Raw genomic sequence first — 17,131 nt, 5'->3', positions numbered from 1 at the left:
TGAGTTCTTAACTCACATTCCAGTGTGAACACAATCCCTGGAAAGAAGCTCTCTGCAGAGACTGAGGGGCTGCTTAGAACTTCAGTGGTGTGCAGAGGCTGGAATGCTGCAGCAGAAACTAATCACCTCTTTTCTGTCTAGCTTTAGTGCCCCAGTAGCCAGGCCTTGACCACCTCTTTGTCTGGACTAACATCCTATGACTAATAGGTAAAAACCTTTTGAAATCCATGGACTTAGCAGACCACTAGTTTCCACCCACACCAAAACTAAGAATAGCATCAGATAGCATCTGAGAATGACAGAAAAGCTCCCCATTGTCTATAGCCACCTCTCTGATGCCCCCACGAATGTCTTTTAAACTTGTCTTTGACTTATAACCTTCTTTGCTCTGAAAACCATAAAACTTCATGAAGCTGCTTCCATGTTGGAACATGGAATTTTGGGTAACCTACATCTGTGTACCCAGGCCAGTGTACACAAAGTGTACACAAAGGGACACAAAGGGACACCAGAACAAATGATTTCTTGTTCCCTGGAAGGTGAGAGCTGTGTTTTTGTGCCAATACTAGTTAAACCTGTGTCATTTCCTAGTGATTGTCATTGCCAGGCTCTCTACTTCATTATCCCCACACAAAATGTTTGCCACTATTGCACTTCCTTATAACCATGCTTCCTTCCTCAACCTCTGTCTCAGTTTCTGTAATGCAAACCACAGAATGAGCTACTTGTTTCCTTTGAGACAGGAAATGCAGCTCTTTGGGAGAGAACCTGTTTGTTAAGGAGTAGAGGCTGATGTGTGGGTTTGTAAAGGTCAGCTTGACTATAGCTTTAGTTTGTGCTGTATCTCAGCCATTTTCTTAGGTCAATGTGATCCCAAAATTTGCCAGAAACTGATCCAGCTCAGTCAATACTGCAGGCCACACACACATCAAGAAACCTGAGCTGTCTGAGTTGCATTGTCTTAGAAACACAACCCAAAGCAATGGGCACTTACTGAACTGAGTCTGAAACTCACAAGCCTTTCATTAAGAGAAGCGAAACTTTTCAGCTAGAATTGGATGGGTCAGGTGAATTTCTTTGTCCTAACCTGTGATGTGCCATGCTTTAGTGTCCTGTCTACGAAAGGGGAAATTTGTTGTTGAGAAAAACTATTGCCATAACATCATCATTAAAAGGACATTCAATATCTTCCTCCAGCTTCTGTATGAGTGAGCATGGACACATGTGCCTATACATACCACATACACAATGCACGCACACACACACACACACACACACACACACACACACACACACACACTTACCACACACACCACACATCATACACACACACATATATACACACACAATCACACACATCACACACACACACACACACACACACACACACACACACACACACACACACACACACACACACACACTCACATCACCAACAATACTAACACACCACACACCCAACACATATAAATCAAAACACAGGTGGATGGTGACTTACACACACACACACACACACACACACACACACACACACTCACATCACCAACAATACTAACACACCACACACCCAACACATATAAATCAAAACACAGGTGGATGGTGACTTACACACACACACACACACACACACACACACACACACACACACTCACATCACCAACAATACTAACACACCACACACCCAACACATATAAATCAAAACACAGGTGGATGGTGACTTACACACACACACACACACACACACACACACACACACACACTCACATCACCAACAATACTAACACACCACACACCCAACACATATAAATCAAAACACAGGTGGATGGTGACTTACACACACACACACACACACACACACACACACGCGCGCGCGCGCGCGCGCGCTAAATAAACCAAAAAGTCTTTTTAAAAATTGTAAGTTTAAATCTTTTTGTGCCGTGAGATAGGGTCACAACTGAGAATACTTTGTCAATGTCTTTCAGTCAAGCATAAAGCCATGAAAATACCTTGATAGCTCTCCATGTGTAAGAAGTTGTAAGAATCTTGTACCGTGAGGCCAATTCCATCACAAAAAAAAGTTAAGTGGTTCTAACTCTAATTATATAAAGTCCTGTAGTAACTACTTGCCCAGTAGTGTCTTTAGTGAATGATTAAATCTAGACTGGATTATAATTATTTTTGAACATATGTATGTATATTCAAAATAGCACTTTACACAATGGAATTTTTCAGGCTCCTATGTAAAAAATAAAATTAATTTCTTAAGGAATCTATTTTGGCTGGGCATAATGGTGCACACCTTTAATCCCAGCACTTGAGACATAGAGGTGTGATCTCTTTGAGTTCAAAACCAACCTGATCTACATAGAGAGTGGCCTGGTCTACAGTGCGAACATGTCCAAAACAAACAAATGAGCAAAATAATTTTAAGGGATAAATTTGGTGATTCAGGTCTAGGAAGGCATTATGAGAAAGTTACAAAAATGGCTACATGTAAGCTCAAGAAACTGATTTTTCAGAGGCTGCTGATAAATGAGATCCCTAACCATGTAAGTATTTCTAATCAGACATATACAGTTGAGAACACCAAGCCTCCAGACCAGAAAAGCTGGGAAAGAAAGCTTGGTAACCTTGAACGTCCTCCTCCCGCCCCCAGCTTCTCATTTTCTTTCTTTCTTTGAAAAACAAGGGCACTTGGTTCTCCTGTCCCCTTGCTGCTGGAGTGGTCTAGCCTGCTGTCACTTTGTTGCACTTGGTTAGGTTTATGCTTGTGCCTTTTCTGTTTTAAGATCACATCAGAGGGTGTCAATGGCAAGCCTGTGATGACTCACAAGCCTCAGCTCTAAAGGGTTTGTGCCACAGGCTTTGGTGGCTTTGTATAACACGCCATCCTGACTCTTGACTCTTATATAAGTGACAGAGACATGTTTCATCCTAAGAAACCCTGAGCAAACTGTTTTTCAACTCATAAGAGCTGATGAACCTCACGGAAACTCAGTGACATAAAGTTGGAAATAACAGAGTCAGCCATTGGGCCAAGTTTATCATCCTCACAAACACACACACACACACACACACACACACACACACACACACACACACACACACACACACACAAAACAAAGCACGGTTTTGACTTACTGAAATGACAGTTCAGTAATTTTAAAGGCCTTGTTGGTGCCACCTAGTGAATATGGTGCCACCTATTGGTACTGTGAGTGAACAGCCTTGTGCTGGATCTTTAAGATCACTGTTTTCCCACAGAAACAGCTGACCTGAACATCGGGGGAGCTCTTGGTCCCCAGACTGATAGCTGGGAAATCACCATGGGACTGATCCAGACCCCAGGAACGTGGGTGTCAGTGAGGAGATCTCGGAAATCTATGGGGCCTCCTGTAGAAGATCTGTACTTATCCCTAGCATAGATGTGGACTTTGGGAGCCCATTCCACATAGAGGGGTACTCCCTGAGCCAAGACACATGGGGGTGGCCTAGGCCCTATCCCAAAGGATACAATAGCCTCTGATGACACCCTATGGAAGGCCTTACCCTCCCTGGGGAGCAGAAAGGATATGTGATAGGTAGGGTTTTAATTGGGTGGTGGTAGAGGAGGAGGGGAGGGAGAGGGAACTGGGACTGACATGTAAAACAATCTTGTTTCTAATTCAAATTTTTAAAAAATCTGAAAAAAAGTCACTGTTTTCTTCCTGTGACCAGGGCTTCCGTGTGTGTGTGTGTGTGTGTGTGTGTGTGTGTGTGTGTGTGTGTGTATGTGTGTGTGATGGACTGTGTTTGGCAATGTCTGATGTTTGCTTGATTTTTTTTATTCTGGAACAAGCAGTAGTGTGCACGTGTGTTTGGCGGAGTTGGGTGCCCACGCATGTGTAGCCCATCACTTTGCACTTTAGCCATGGAGGCAGCATCTCTCAATCACGTGTGTGGAGCTCACTGCTTCAGTTAGGCTGCATAGCCAGCTTGCCCAGGGTCCCCTAACTTCACTTTCTGAGCTAGAATTACAGGAGACTGCCACAGCCAACATTGCATGGGCTCTGAGGACCCAGACTTTGCTTTTCACTTGCATAGCCGGTGCTTTGCCCACTGAGCAGTCTCCTCAGTGCAGTGATACTGTTTCTAATTTAACATGAAAGCTCTCCAAGATTCATTTTGTTTTCAACTTGACTGGGTTGAGAGACAGCTAAAAAGTCAGTAAAACAACTTCTGAGGATGTCTTTGAGGTTGTTTCTGGAACAGTTGGCAAAAATGTCAAGAGAGATGAGTGGGAAGGTCTTCCCTGAAGGTGAGCATCCATGGGATAAGCTGGGGCCTGGAAGGAGCAGAGGGGAATGGAGGGGCACTCATGTGCACACCCACACTCAATCTTCCTGTGGGTGGTGGTGCTGCAATGACCCTTCCTGGGGAACCGTGGGACCTGAGTGACTTACTAAATCCTAGTTCCTTCCCCAGCAGGCCTTGGGTGGCATAGGACGAGTGTTGCTGACAAGTACCCAGGTAGCATGGATGTGCTGGTCTACAGAGAGCATCTTGAGGAGTGGTATTCTGAGGTAAGTGTTCTTTCCCAGAAAGCAGCCAGAAACCAACCTCCAAAATCCTCCTAAGACAAGGACCAAAGACGGGGAGTGGCCTCCAACCACCCCAGGTCAATACTTTGAGCTCCAGATTAGAGAGAGGACTTCATTGGTATTCTTACAAAGGTGTTTCAAAGGGATGGTTATTCACCCTCCCCCAAATCAGTGTGTCCATTAACTGACTCAGTTACTGAGAACAGATATCACATGCTACTGTGTTGAATGGCCTATTGTCAGTTTTCTTATTTATGTTGGGGGGAGGGATGGAGAGAGAGGGGGGGGAGGGAGTTCTACATTTGGCCTTGTGACTTACTTCAAGGAGAGGATAAACAATTTGCACTAAGCCCAAATCATCGTAAAACAGCCATTTAATGTACTTTTGAGCTCCCAGAGATCCATTCTCACCTGAATCCAGTCTGCTTATCTTCATTGGCCTTTGTGACCTCTGCCCATCTAGGCGTTAGCACACCTGTGTAAGAACACCAGGGAAGTCCTCTCTCTCATCTGGAACCCATGTTTCACCCTCTTTATCCACCTCCTTAGACCACCCAATGTTTCTGTACACACCATGGTTGCCTGAGGCTTATCACGGTTGCACTGTGCTCTGCTCTTCAATGTTGGTCTCTCCAAAGAGAACAGGAACTCCAAGACAGCAATGAGGTTTTACCCCTCATTTTCCCTTAGCACTACTTAAGCTTCTGGAAAACGACAGGCACTCAGCTAAATTCATAAGGTGGACAAGCTATGTTTTGTTGTAATAGCAAACCTTAGGAATCGGGCATCCTGAGCTGAGAGCAGAGTGAAGATTGTTGTAAAGCTCCTGGAGAAGAGGTGAACAGTGCCTTCCACCCACTCCATCATCACTGCTCTCCCAGAGAGCATCCAACTGCTGAACCCAAGGCTTTCCCACAGCCTTGTCTTCATAGTGGGAGAACCACTTTAGGAGCAAGGGACCAAGTTCCTTTCATTAGTGAACACGTTTAACAGACACTTACTAAATACTTAGGAATGGGCAAAACTTAGGAAAGTGAAAGGTGCCTAAACTTTCCAAGCCTGCAGAATTCTTGGGCTAGGGGAATGTCTCGAGTAAAAGAGCTTCTGATGACAGCTTGATGACCTGCATTCAGTCCCTGGATCCTACAGTAGAAGGGGAGAATTGGTTCCCAAATGTTATCCCCTGACCGCCACATATGTACTTTAGAATGCACACCAAACACACACCTAAGATGATTTCAATAACCTATGTGATCCTAGGTGTTTTTACCTTCCTCTTGCTGTTCCCTGCCTCCTCTACCTTCCCCCAATTTACTCAAGAAGAAAAAAAGTAAAGTTCGTGCAGATTGAATGGCACAAGGACACACACAAAACTCAAGGCAGAGCACAGGTGCACATTTCTCACCCTTTCTCCAACCTATTCCTTCCTAGCCAGCACCCTCAGTAGGCAGGGTTCTGAGGAACACGGATGAAGCAATCTGGGGAAGCCATCCCCAAAGGAAAGCTCATAGGCATCTACCCATCAAACGCCAGAAGACTTTGTATCAACATTGCTAAGTACAATTAATTCTGGTACTTAAATTTGGAAGGAGGGAGTGGAGGAGGACAGAGGCCACATTTTATAAGAAATTTTGATAATATTTTGTTTTTAAAAAATCTGAAGTTATGGCCAAAAATCAAATACACAAAACAACAATATCTGCTGAAAACATTTTTTATTAGAAACATCAACATAGTCTAACACACTGTGCAAATACATGATTCTTTTCCATTTTCCTAGTGTAACAAACACCATCTTTCAGCACAATAGTCACTCTCCTGGTGACCATCACATATCAGTAAGTGCCAAGTGTCAGACACTAAGATAAGCAACAAGGAATTAACAAACAAAGGCAGAGCACAAAGGGGTGCTCTCAAAAGGGTCACTGTCCAGCTTCATTCTGGTTGTCTGTATCTCTGCAGATCTGCTTGTACTTACTATGACTGCCTTAGTTCCTGTCCTGTAAGTCACTAGAAAAGGGTCTATTATCAAAATTGGATAATTAAAACAATTAGTCAGATAAATATGGTTGAAACCTAGTTTTATTCTCAAGTAATCAAACAATTTATGAAAAGGCTATGCTACTGCTTAGGTATTTTATAACAATTTTATTTTTTTTTTACTCTATGGCCTGTTAAAGACCTGAAATAGTTTAATAAAAAGAGACATTCTCTGTTTCTCTCTCTACCTTCTATCAATGTGCACAGTCCTTGAGTGGTGACCCAAAATGAAATAAGCTTAATGCAAAGCCACCTATACGTCTTCATAGTGGCCGTTATTCCCTTCCCTTGGCGACATTGATCTTTTATTAGTGTTTGTACGAAATGGGTTTAAATCTGAATACTTACAGTACAAAGCCCAAATGACTCCTTTGGAAAGTTGTCTGCTATTCTGTATTTTGCAGGTATTTCCCTCTATCTACATTCATCGGTGGCTACATACACTCCCCAAATTTCCATGTTTGTTATATAAATATGATTTATTTTATGACTTTTAGGATTTTTATAAATATATTAATAATTATGTTTACTCTCATCACAGATGGATCCCATGTTTGCTGTGGAAAATATCAATCTTGTTTCTTCACTGCTCCCAAGAATCAGTCGATCCTTGGGGTTCTCAATTTCATTACTTTAAAATTCTTCAATGTGGTCCCAGCCACAAATAGTCACATAGGCACTGCATGCTTGAAGATAGCTTCCTGAACCCTGTTCCCAGGAGGAAGTTTCCTGGTGATTCCCCACCCCACCCGCCAGGATGGAAATTGTTATCCTGATGCTCTCCAGGAGTTAGATAACAATTCTGAAAAGATGCTTAACACCACAACAAAGAATTTGTTGGCATGACTCGAACAATGCGATTACTCCAGATACTGTATTCAAACTGTATGGGCCCATTGAAAAAGTAGATATAGCCTAGGAAGAAAGAAAACAAAAGGAAAATCTCAGACTTTTAAAAATATTAGGATTTACTACAGCTAAGAATAAAGATCCAATCTATGATAGTCCTTCTCTACTTATCTAATTGCTTACTGAATGTCTAGAGACCCACCAGAGCCTCACACATGCTAGATAGGCAGTCTCTTCGTTTATACCTCTCAATCTTTATTTTTGAAAAAGATACCATTTTAATGTTTTGCTTGTAGTTTAAAGGATATGTGACAATAACAATTAAAGAAAAAGAGGCCAGCAATTTGGGGAGGGGCATGGAAGGGGTTGGAGGTAGGAAAAGGAAGCAGAGAAAATTATATAATTAAACTTTAAAGTATTTTTAAAAATACATAAGTATTCAAAGATTATATAAATTGTGCCCTAGAATTAATTGTATTGCTACAAATTCTAGTTTTTATATTAGAAACATTGGTATTCATCGGCTGTTATAAATTAGGGTAATGCTTATTGTCATAAATAAAGCAAAAATAATTGAATAGTTATGACAGTTATGAATATTTATAAATTACTCCTTACTCCAGCCCGAATTTGAATGTTGACACAACTCTCTGCCTCTTGGCATCTCTACATATAATTTAAGACCATCCTTAGGTTCAACATCTTTCATTCCCACACTTGGAAGTAATTAAGTAAAATCCTCATTGATTCTAAGCAAGTTGTTTTGTTTGCTATTTAAGTAGTCACACAATGGCCATGCATATGTAGGCTCATCTGGATTCTGTTTTAAGATCCTTTATATGTGAAACATTTCTGGGGGCCCAGAAGCCCTTCTGCAAAATCAGTGCAATGTAGCTACTTACCATTTTTCTCGTAGACAGCATCTACTTTATCACCGATTCCAGGGAATTCTTCTTCTATGAATCGGGGATAGTCTTTGTCCATAGTCTGATTAGCATCATCATATCTGATTTTTAAAAAATGAAGATAAATTTATCAAAATATAGGAAGGGATGACAAGAAAGAGAATCCAGGTGAAAGATTAGAAGGAACAAAATTGCAAAAGCTAAGAGACGGCTTCGCTGTATGAAGAGAGGACGTGTGGCTGGGAGAAAATGGATGCTATGGGTAGTGGGGTGTGCATGTGCACGCGAGTGTGAGATGTGTGCAAGAAAGCATGAGGTGGCTTTAGTCCCAGAGTAGCTGCTGGAGGAGTTGACATGAAACAGGAATGTTGGCCTGTAACACATCCAAAATAAAACGTGATAGTGTATGGGAGAGGGAGGTAGGCAGGAGGAAATGCATGAGCAAAATTCAGTGACACACATGGAATGAGTGGAACCCAGGGCTTTGTTTGCTAAGTTAAAAATATAAACATTTCAATAAAACCATCCTTGTCACTGAACCAAAGTATGAGAAACAGTTGGGAGCAGCAGTAGCTACAGGTGTGGGCTCTGCCCCCAAGGCACTGGTGGGGCTGGGGTGTGCGCTCGTGTGTGTGTGTGTGTGTGTGTGTGTGTGTGTGTGTGTGTGTGTGTGTGTGTGTGTGTGTGTGTGTGTGTGTGTGTGTGTGTGTGTGTGTGTGTGTGTATGAGTGTGTGTGTGTGTGTGTGTGTGTGTGTGTGTGTGTGTGTGTGTGTGTGTGTGTATTTGAATGCTCCACTGGGTATGTGTATGCCTGTCAGTACAAGTTCCAGTATCCCAACCCCAGTCTTCACAATTGCACAGCAAGTCTCTTAACTGCTGAGCCTCTAAAGAGTGCTGGAGATCCAGTGCCTCACCTCCACACCTGGTTCCCCGAGAAGAAGAGGGTCTTGCCCATGTCCTCAAGGTGCACGGCAGCACTTATTCTCTTCACCTCTTTTGGAAATCCCAGGTCAGATATTTTTTTGGGATAACCTTCCAGAATGTCATAACCATTGAGAGCCCAGAATTTTCTACCTAGAAATAATGAAAGAACAGTTTTCATTACCAAGGAGTGTATGTCAGGGCTTACGTATGCAAGCATGTACTGAAACAGGAAACTATTTAAGAAATAGCAAAGTCAGTGATATCAAAGACAGGGAAGCATCATTCCAGCAGAGACAGGATTCAGGGCTGGGACTTCCAGGTTATTAACACAGCCAGCCAAATATCACAACCAATTGTCAACGTATTGCCTCTGAGCATTAAGTTTGAAGCTGATTGAGAAAATTATTAAAATTTCTAAGAAAAGAGCAACTAGGATCAGTGAATTAGATTCAAAATTCAAGTTTTTTGTCAGTTAAAAAAGTTACTTTTTTCTCTGGAAAGTAGCTTCATCAAGTATAAGAGTCAAACAATGGAAATGACATTAGCAGAATGTTATGTAAATAAATTATGGTCATTAAGGCAGGGCAGCATTTTCATCTCCCACCCCACCCCCATGCTCATATATTAGGGCTAAGTAGGGGCTGGAGAGATGGTTCATGTATAAGAATGCTTGGTGTGGGAACATGAGGACCTGAGCTCAGACTCAGAGCATCCATGTAAGGAGCCAAGCACTTGGGGTTGGGTGTAAACAGAAGGATGCTAAGGTCTTGCAGGGCAGTCAGCCTAGCCAGGGAATAAAGGAAACAGAACATAAAAATCATACCCATACTTTGCCTCAAGTATGTATAAATGAGATGAAGGACTAGAAAAATAGATCAGGAAATAAACAACTAGTAGAAGGGAGAACCCTGCTTAAGTCTTCCCCACATTTTAAAAATGCACACTGTATATCCTTAGCAAGTAATTTTTAAGAGAAACTAAAAGAAAAACTTGGAAAGAGCACGATAAAACAAAGCCTGGATGGTAACAGTGCCCTTCTTTCCCTTTCTTTTTGCATCGTTGGGGATCAAACCCAGGTGCTCAGATGTGCTTGGCACTGAGCCATGTTTCCATCCCACAGTCATTTTACATACTAAATTAAGGACATTTGGTAGAACAGGTACATGTACTTTCTGGCCTTCCTGTGTTGTGCTGTGTTCTTAATTTAGGTCTTGCTTTGCTAGTGGTCATGTTACTAAGTCTCTGGCAATAGCAAGTTAATTGCCCATCTATGCTGGCCCTTTGGAGAGCCTCCCCGGTGGCAGCCTTACCTCTAAAGATGAACATAAGGTCATGGGATGGATGTTCATATGCAGCATCCACATGGTTGGGAAGTTCTGGCCAAAATGATTTTGTCAAAAACAGCTCTGCCTCGACCTGCTGAGGATGCAGACGCCAGAAGAATCTAATGCAAAAGGGAAAACAGTTTATCACACTAAGTGTGATAATTCCATCCTGCTAATGACCACTGTCCACATCAGTGCTTCTCGGACACTACAGCCATTCCTGTACCCAGACAGGAAAATAAATGTCATTTCCCTTTAAGTTATAGGTTGTAGCTTTCCAAGTTCTAGCCAGGTCTTCTCATCTGAAATGCCACAGAGCCTTATTGAAGGTTCCCTATAGGTTGAAACCATGCTTTATTCAACTTAGTATATATTCAGAGTGGCAAGCACATTTCCCATGCACTGTTGGGCTCTAGGAGTATGTCTTCCATTATCTCACTGACCTTGCAAACTGATACAAGAGGAAACACCTTGGATACCAGGTAATTAGAGAGGCCATGCTATCTGACCCACTTGGAAACATGAATCAATGAAGAGATTAACACAAAAGCAAGATACAACCATGTACAAATTGGAAGTGAATATTTCATTTTTCATTACCTATAGGTTTCATCTGAAAATCACCCCCTCTTTGAAAATTCCAATATAGATATTGGAATCAGTCTATCCATCTTGAAAGAAAGTAGTGTGGCTATCGGTAAATTTACTAATGTAGCAATTACTTTCAATACTTTTCATGTTTTTTAAGTAAGTTGGGTTTCTATTTTTTCCCTTATCTTATTAAGATTTATCCACCATTTATTTGATACAAAGCATGTAAGTGAACTGCCCTTGGTCTAGTTTCTGCTTTGCCCTTGGGAAGTTTGACAGGATGCTTTGGCAATTTGCAGACATAACTTTATCAGAGCTCATCATGTGCAGATTTAACAAAGGAATCTTCAGAGTACCTGTCTTTAAAGATCATGGTTTCTCCTCGGAGACTGGTAATGGCATCAAGGGATAAGGCTGGGTCACACTTCTCTGGTGTTTTGGGATGTTTAGGATTGGGGTCTTCATCTCCTGGACCTGCAGTGACAGAGCAAATATGAGAGGTTTCCAAGTGTCCTGAGTCATAGGAAGGCTAATCCTTCTGGGAAGAGGAGGAAAGGGCTGCACTCATTCTCCAATACCCAGCAGACTTCCTTCCTCCCTGCAGAGTACCACAGGCTAGCAGGGTGCTATCCCTCTGCTCTCACTACTCTGGACCTCCTGTCTTCTGAAGCATAGCTGTACATTTCTTGAAGATGATGGTAGAAATGCAAGGTGAACCAACTCTGAGAGCATTTCTGCTGCACAGTCACAGCCTGCTGACAGGGTCAGGAAGCACATCACTCTAAGGCTCGTGGATCCTTCATCTTGGCTCCTTCTTTCGACTATTTCAACAACTGTAGATATCAGCTGATTTTGCTTCATCAGTTTGTCACACTACAGTTCATATCAGTGACAAACGGACCTTCAAGAAGCTCTGCTGTGACCTGCCACATGTTTGTAACCCCACACTTATTCCCCCCCAGACACATAATTCTGTCAACAATTCCTAGGTCACAGCATGGTAGAATCAAGAATTACAAAATACGCTTGAAAAGTCCTTTTTCCACCTTTAAGTTCATGCCTTCAGTCACACAAACTACCGTAGTCTTTTAAGTCCATAGGTGGCTTGAGCAAGTTTTCTGAACTAATTCTTCAAGAGTGTTTGTGCTACGCCTGTGAGCAGTGGCTGTACTTCTTTTTATGACACAGAACCCAGAAATAAATGTTTGGGTTGAAATTTAAATGTTTTGTAAATATTATTGGAAAAGTGGAAGGAAATAAGAGAAAATTTCTCACTGCGGATGTTGGTTGAAAACCACCAAAGGCCCTGTGAGAGATTCCTATAGCAGCAAACCACAGTGGTTGAAGAAAGGCAGAATTTATAAGAGCTCTTTATGTCCTCATCTTCATTATCACCTCTGTACTGTGCATAAAACTCAATAGAATTTAGTGGCTCCTAAGTTAAATAAGTACAAATACAAGGAAGTATGATCTGAAAAACATTTTTAAAATGAGCTGTAGCTCAAACCTGAGCAACTAGTGTGATTCAGAAAGGTGGATTATCTTTTCTCATGTTTGAAAACATAAAAAATGGGTTATTAGTCTCAAAAGGAAATGTACATCTATTGTGCTAATATAACTATATTAATTACTTTTATAACTGGAATATTAAGAGTTACCATAGAGAGACTGGATTCCTTGAACATCGTCATCGGGAAGCATGAAATGGCTTTTGCCAGTGTAGGTATAGATGGGAAACATTAGGGCTCCTGGGTCCTTGGAGTGGTCCAGACCTAGGGAGTGGCCAAGCTCATGGGCAGCAACAATAAACAAGTTGTAACCTGTAAAAAAAATAAATCAGGAAACAATGAGAAAACAACACCCTCCAATGAGAAGGTAATGAAGGAAACCCAAATCTCTCCATTTTTTTCCTAGTTCATCATTTCCCTCACTCTTTAAAATTAGTTCTCAGCAGCCTCAGAGTCAATATGTGGATTCACAGAAGTAATCCTTGTGACTGTAAGGATGATAGCTCCCTGCATGAATAATCAATCCATACAATTCACACATGAAGAATCAATTCTACTGTCAATAGATTATCCTCACTAAAGATGGCCATGAAGACAAAACTTGATCTTTCTTGATCTTTCTCTTTGTCTTCTCTGGCCAGGTTAAGGAGGTGGACAGAAATGACCTGGAGTCAGCCATATGGAGTCAGTCACATAAGTTCGCAGCTAGCTCTAGCCTTCGCTTAGAACATAATTCAGAGGGATAATGAACATGTCACTCACTATATTTTCATCTTTCCTGTAATAATTCTATCCCTCATCTTTTAAAGTGTTGTTTTTAATTGTGTGTGTGTGTGTGTGTGTGTGTGTGTGTGTGTGTGTGTGTGTGTATTAAACCATACTTCTTTAACAGGCAAAACTGTAATCCAAAGTAAGAAACAAAACCATGCCTATCAGAGAAGACCTTTGACCCTACGTCATGGAGTATATCCCCAAAGCCACAATAACAAATTTCATAGATTTTATTCAATTTTTCACATGTAATGATTTGTAAAATACTTATAGGAACTAATTAGTGCAAAATACACCTTTTTATTTTAGGTAATGTAATTAAATGCTAAATGCAATTTTGCTTGTATGCTCTCTAACTTCATAGCAGTGTGTCTGTGTCCAATAAGATGTGAGCTAAGGGCTGGAGAGATGGCTCAGAGGTTAAGAGCACTGACTGCTCTTCCAGAGGTCCTGAGTTCAATTCCCAGCAACCACATGGTGGCTCACAACCATCTAACCTGCATTAAGATCTGGTGCCCTCTTCTGGTGTGCATATATATATATATATAATATATATATATATTATATATACATATATATATGGAAGCAGAATGTTGTATACATAATAAATAAATAAAATCTTAAAAAAAAAGATGTGAGCTAAATATTTATAAGGAATATTACCTTTGGAACTACTTGTCCATGTTTCATCATCATCAAAATGGGCATCCCCTCCATAATTTGGTCCAGGAGGAAAGGCATGTGCCAGAAGACCAGAAGGTCCATCAAATGGGTAGAAGTCACCATGCTCTATGTACAGAAGCAAGAGTTAGAATCCCTTTATACATATACATGCACACACACACACACACACACACACACACACACACACAGAGAGAGAGAGAGAGAGAGAGAGAGAGAGAGAGAGCTAGTACCTGACTTAGGGGCTTGGTAGAGTTTTGTTAAATGCTTTGAAAGTAATGAGTAGGAATTTAAAAAATGAAACCAAGAAAGAATTAATATATTAACATGTTTCAAATGATTCCACATCCTTACCTTTAGTTCCAAAAGATATCATGATATCAGCAGTGCCATCGTGGATTCTGGTGAAATTCAGAGGCGTCACATCAGACCAGACTTTGAAGGCCTTTTTGAAGGCCTTATCCACCTCAGAATGGGGCATATCAGGGGTGTAGTTCACAATTCTATTCAACATAGAAAGTGTCAGTTAAACTTTGAAAGATTAGAACTATTTTTAAAATATACTTTCTTTGCATTGAAAGTTCTACTAAGTATAATGGGTGCTTTACAAGAATGGAATTCAGGAATTCTATCAGATATTTAAGCATCACCAAATAACTGTACTCAGGTACATATATTACACCTGTACTTGTGTGTGGTTTCAGATTGACTAGAATAAAAATGTTAAAATTCAAAAAAAAATAACTGAGTACTTGGAATCTTAAATTTAGAACATTCAGATGTAACTTTTTTTTATTCTAAAATTTGGAACTAAACAGGATGGCCCTGCAGAGCCTATGGAAAGAGAGGACCCTCTGTGCTCAGGGGCATGATCACAGATGTGGCTGATGTGACATTGTGAACTTTCTAGAATCCCCTCCTAAATTGTGGTTTCACTTCTAAAAGAAATATTTTGGGACATCTCTGAAGAATGATGTTGGGCTTAACATTAAGATAATAAGGCTTGCCGGGCATTGGTGGCTCACGCCTTTAATCCCAGCACTCGGGAGGCAGAGGCAGGTGGATCTCTGTGAGTTCGAGACCAGCCTGGTCTACAAGAGCTAGTTCCAAAGCCACAGAGAAACCCTGTCTCAAAAAAAAACAAACAAAAAAAAGATAATAAGGCTTATTAAATTAATTTATTCATTTTCAGATTTAATATTGACTTATAGACACCTCTTTTATAAATACTAAGTGCAATACAAACTTTCAATTTTGTAGAAAACACGACCAAATATTAAATATAACTTACTTCTATGCCTTTTAACTTGTATAAAAGCCAATCCTGAACTTGACTTCCCATTAAATACTGAAGGCGTGCTCCAGACACGTAGAAGAAAAAACTGACACACGCTGGGGAGATGGAGCCTCAGCTTACCTGTAGGTTAAGTTGGTGTGAGACCATTTGAGCGTTCGAGGAAAAACACTGTATTCACCCACATCAGGGACTCCACATCTTGGTTTTTTCATGATGTCTAAGGTGGGATCATCAAGTATGCCAGTCACCTCCAAGCCAAAGAAAGACTGCATCTCTCGGAGCCGATCAACTGTGGAGGTCACTGCAGACTTTTTTAGGATGCCCGCGAGAGTCACAGGGTGATAGTATGACTTCAGGTAGTGCTGGAAAAGAGACGAAAACAACCTAATTTTCCAGAGGAAGAAATTAGGAAGCACTACACCGGGATGATTAGCAGAATACTGTACCTCTGCAAACTCAAGGTCTTCCTCAGACAAGTCATCATCATCATCGCTACTGGGAAGGGGCAGGGACCAACAGTGAGTCCAGCTCAACAAGAAGAGAGTGGCCAGGACAGCTGAATGCATGGTGACCAGCAGTGCCCGTAGTCTCGCCTTCCCAGGGCACACACCTTCTATTTTATAGACCCATAGCGATGAGTCACCACTTGGGGATGTGTGTTAACTTCCTAGTCAGTCGAAGGTAAATATGCTTACATGGTCTTTTTTTTTTTTCCCTAAGTGTGGTTTGTGGCAGAATCTGAGGGAAATGGAAAATGAGGACAGTGGGGGATATCAAAACCCATCTGGCAAAATAAACAGCCTCAGCATATTTATGGATATAGTGGGGGAGAAGCAGAGGCTAGAATGTTTTCACTTCGCTGAGCAAAAGATGTTTTCTTCCTTTCATAGGAAAAACAACTACCCTGAGTTTTTCAGGTAGCAAGAATAGCAAATTGGTACATTTATTCTCATGAAGAGAAACAAAGTCCTGTTTGTAAAATGTTTATAGGCTAGTGAGTTCTCCACTGCACTCTGCCATGAGTAACAACAATGAGAATCTTTGCTGCATCCCCTCGTGGGTCTCAGAAATGCACCAGAACAAAGCTAGAAGTCTTTGAGGGACTGTAGATGGTTTTGAGTGCTAAGCTGGGATGTTAACATCCAGGCATGACCTTTGGATGGCTGTGGAAATTGTATGATTTTCCTGCATATGCAGGCATCTGTTCTGAGGCCATGCCGGAATGCAGCCCCTCTAATGGTTAGGACTATGTTTTGAGGGATTACTCCCAACCAAGTTTGAAAGGCATTATCTCATTTAATCCCTATAATAACCCAAGTAAATATTGTGAGAATTCAAAGGGTCTTACGCTGTAGCCTAAGAAGCTTAGAGCTCATTATTTCAGGAGGCCCTTGAACTCACCCCAACCCACTGTGCCACACATCTTTTGGATTGGTTTATTTGATCTACAGTGGATACTGTAGACAATCCTCCTGCCTCCACTTCCTAAGAAATGTGATTACAGGTGTGAAGAATCATGTTGGATCATTACAACACAACCTCTCTCCAGAAGAAATACTTCAGTGAAAAACAGATAAATGCCAGTATTTCTTAATATTAGTGCTTATTATCAAATAGCTTTCATGTTTTATTGATTTATTCTTTCATTCAAGGGCAATA

At 41.2% G+C, this 17,131-nt stretch overlaps 1 protein-coding gene across 1 annotated transcript; it reads right to left on the bottom strand.

The window, feature by feature from the left end:
• Window positions 1–6,278: 6,278 nt before the first annotated feature.
• On the bottom strand, window positions 6,279–16,068 carry Mmp13 (matrix metallopeptidase 13). Its single transcript, XM_027415183.2, has 10 exons — window positions 15,919–16,068; window positions 15,593–15,834; window positions 14,530–14,678; window positions 14,158–14,283; window positions 12,874–13,035; window positions 11,572–11,689; window positions 10,610–10,743; window positions 9,290–9,449; window positions 8,372–8,475; window positions 6,279–7,535 (listed from the first exon to the last, which is right to left on the bottom strand). Exons 1-10 carry the CDS (start codon window positions 16,036–16,038, stop codon window positions 7,435–7,437), a joined length of 1,416 nt encoding a protein of 471 aa, XP_027270984.1. The 5' UTR covers window positions 16,039–16,068; the 3' UTR covers window positions 6,279–7,434.
• Between the last annotated feature and the right edge of the window lie 1,063 nt (window positions 16,069–17,131).

The sequence above is a fragment of the Cricetulus griseus genome, chromosome 4 (genome assembly GCF_003668045.3).
Source record: "Cricetulus griseus strain 17A/GY chromosome 4, alternate assembly CriGri-PICRH-1.0, whole genome shotgun sequence".
NCBI classification, from domain to species: Eukaryota; Metazoa; Chordata; class Mammalia; order Rodentia; family Cricetidae; genus Cricetulus; species Cricetulus griseus.
This window is presented reverse-complemented; position numbering and strand designations above follow the sequence as displayed.

Coding starts and splice junctions, on each gene's coding strand:
- Mmp13 (XM_027415183.2), bottom strand. CDS start 16,038: ATGCATTCAGCTGTCCTGGCCACTCTCTTCTTGTTGAGCTGGACTCAC. Junction 8,476..9,289: donor TCGGGGAACCAGGTGTGGAG/GTGAGGCACTGG, acceptor TTTAAAAATCAG/ATATGATGATGCTAATCAGA. Junction 7,536..8,371: donor TGCTGTCTACGAGAAAAATG/GTAAGTAGCTAC, acceptor CTTTCTTCCTAG/GCTATATCTACTTTTTCAAT.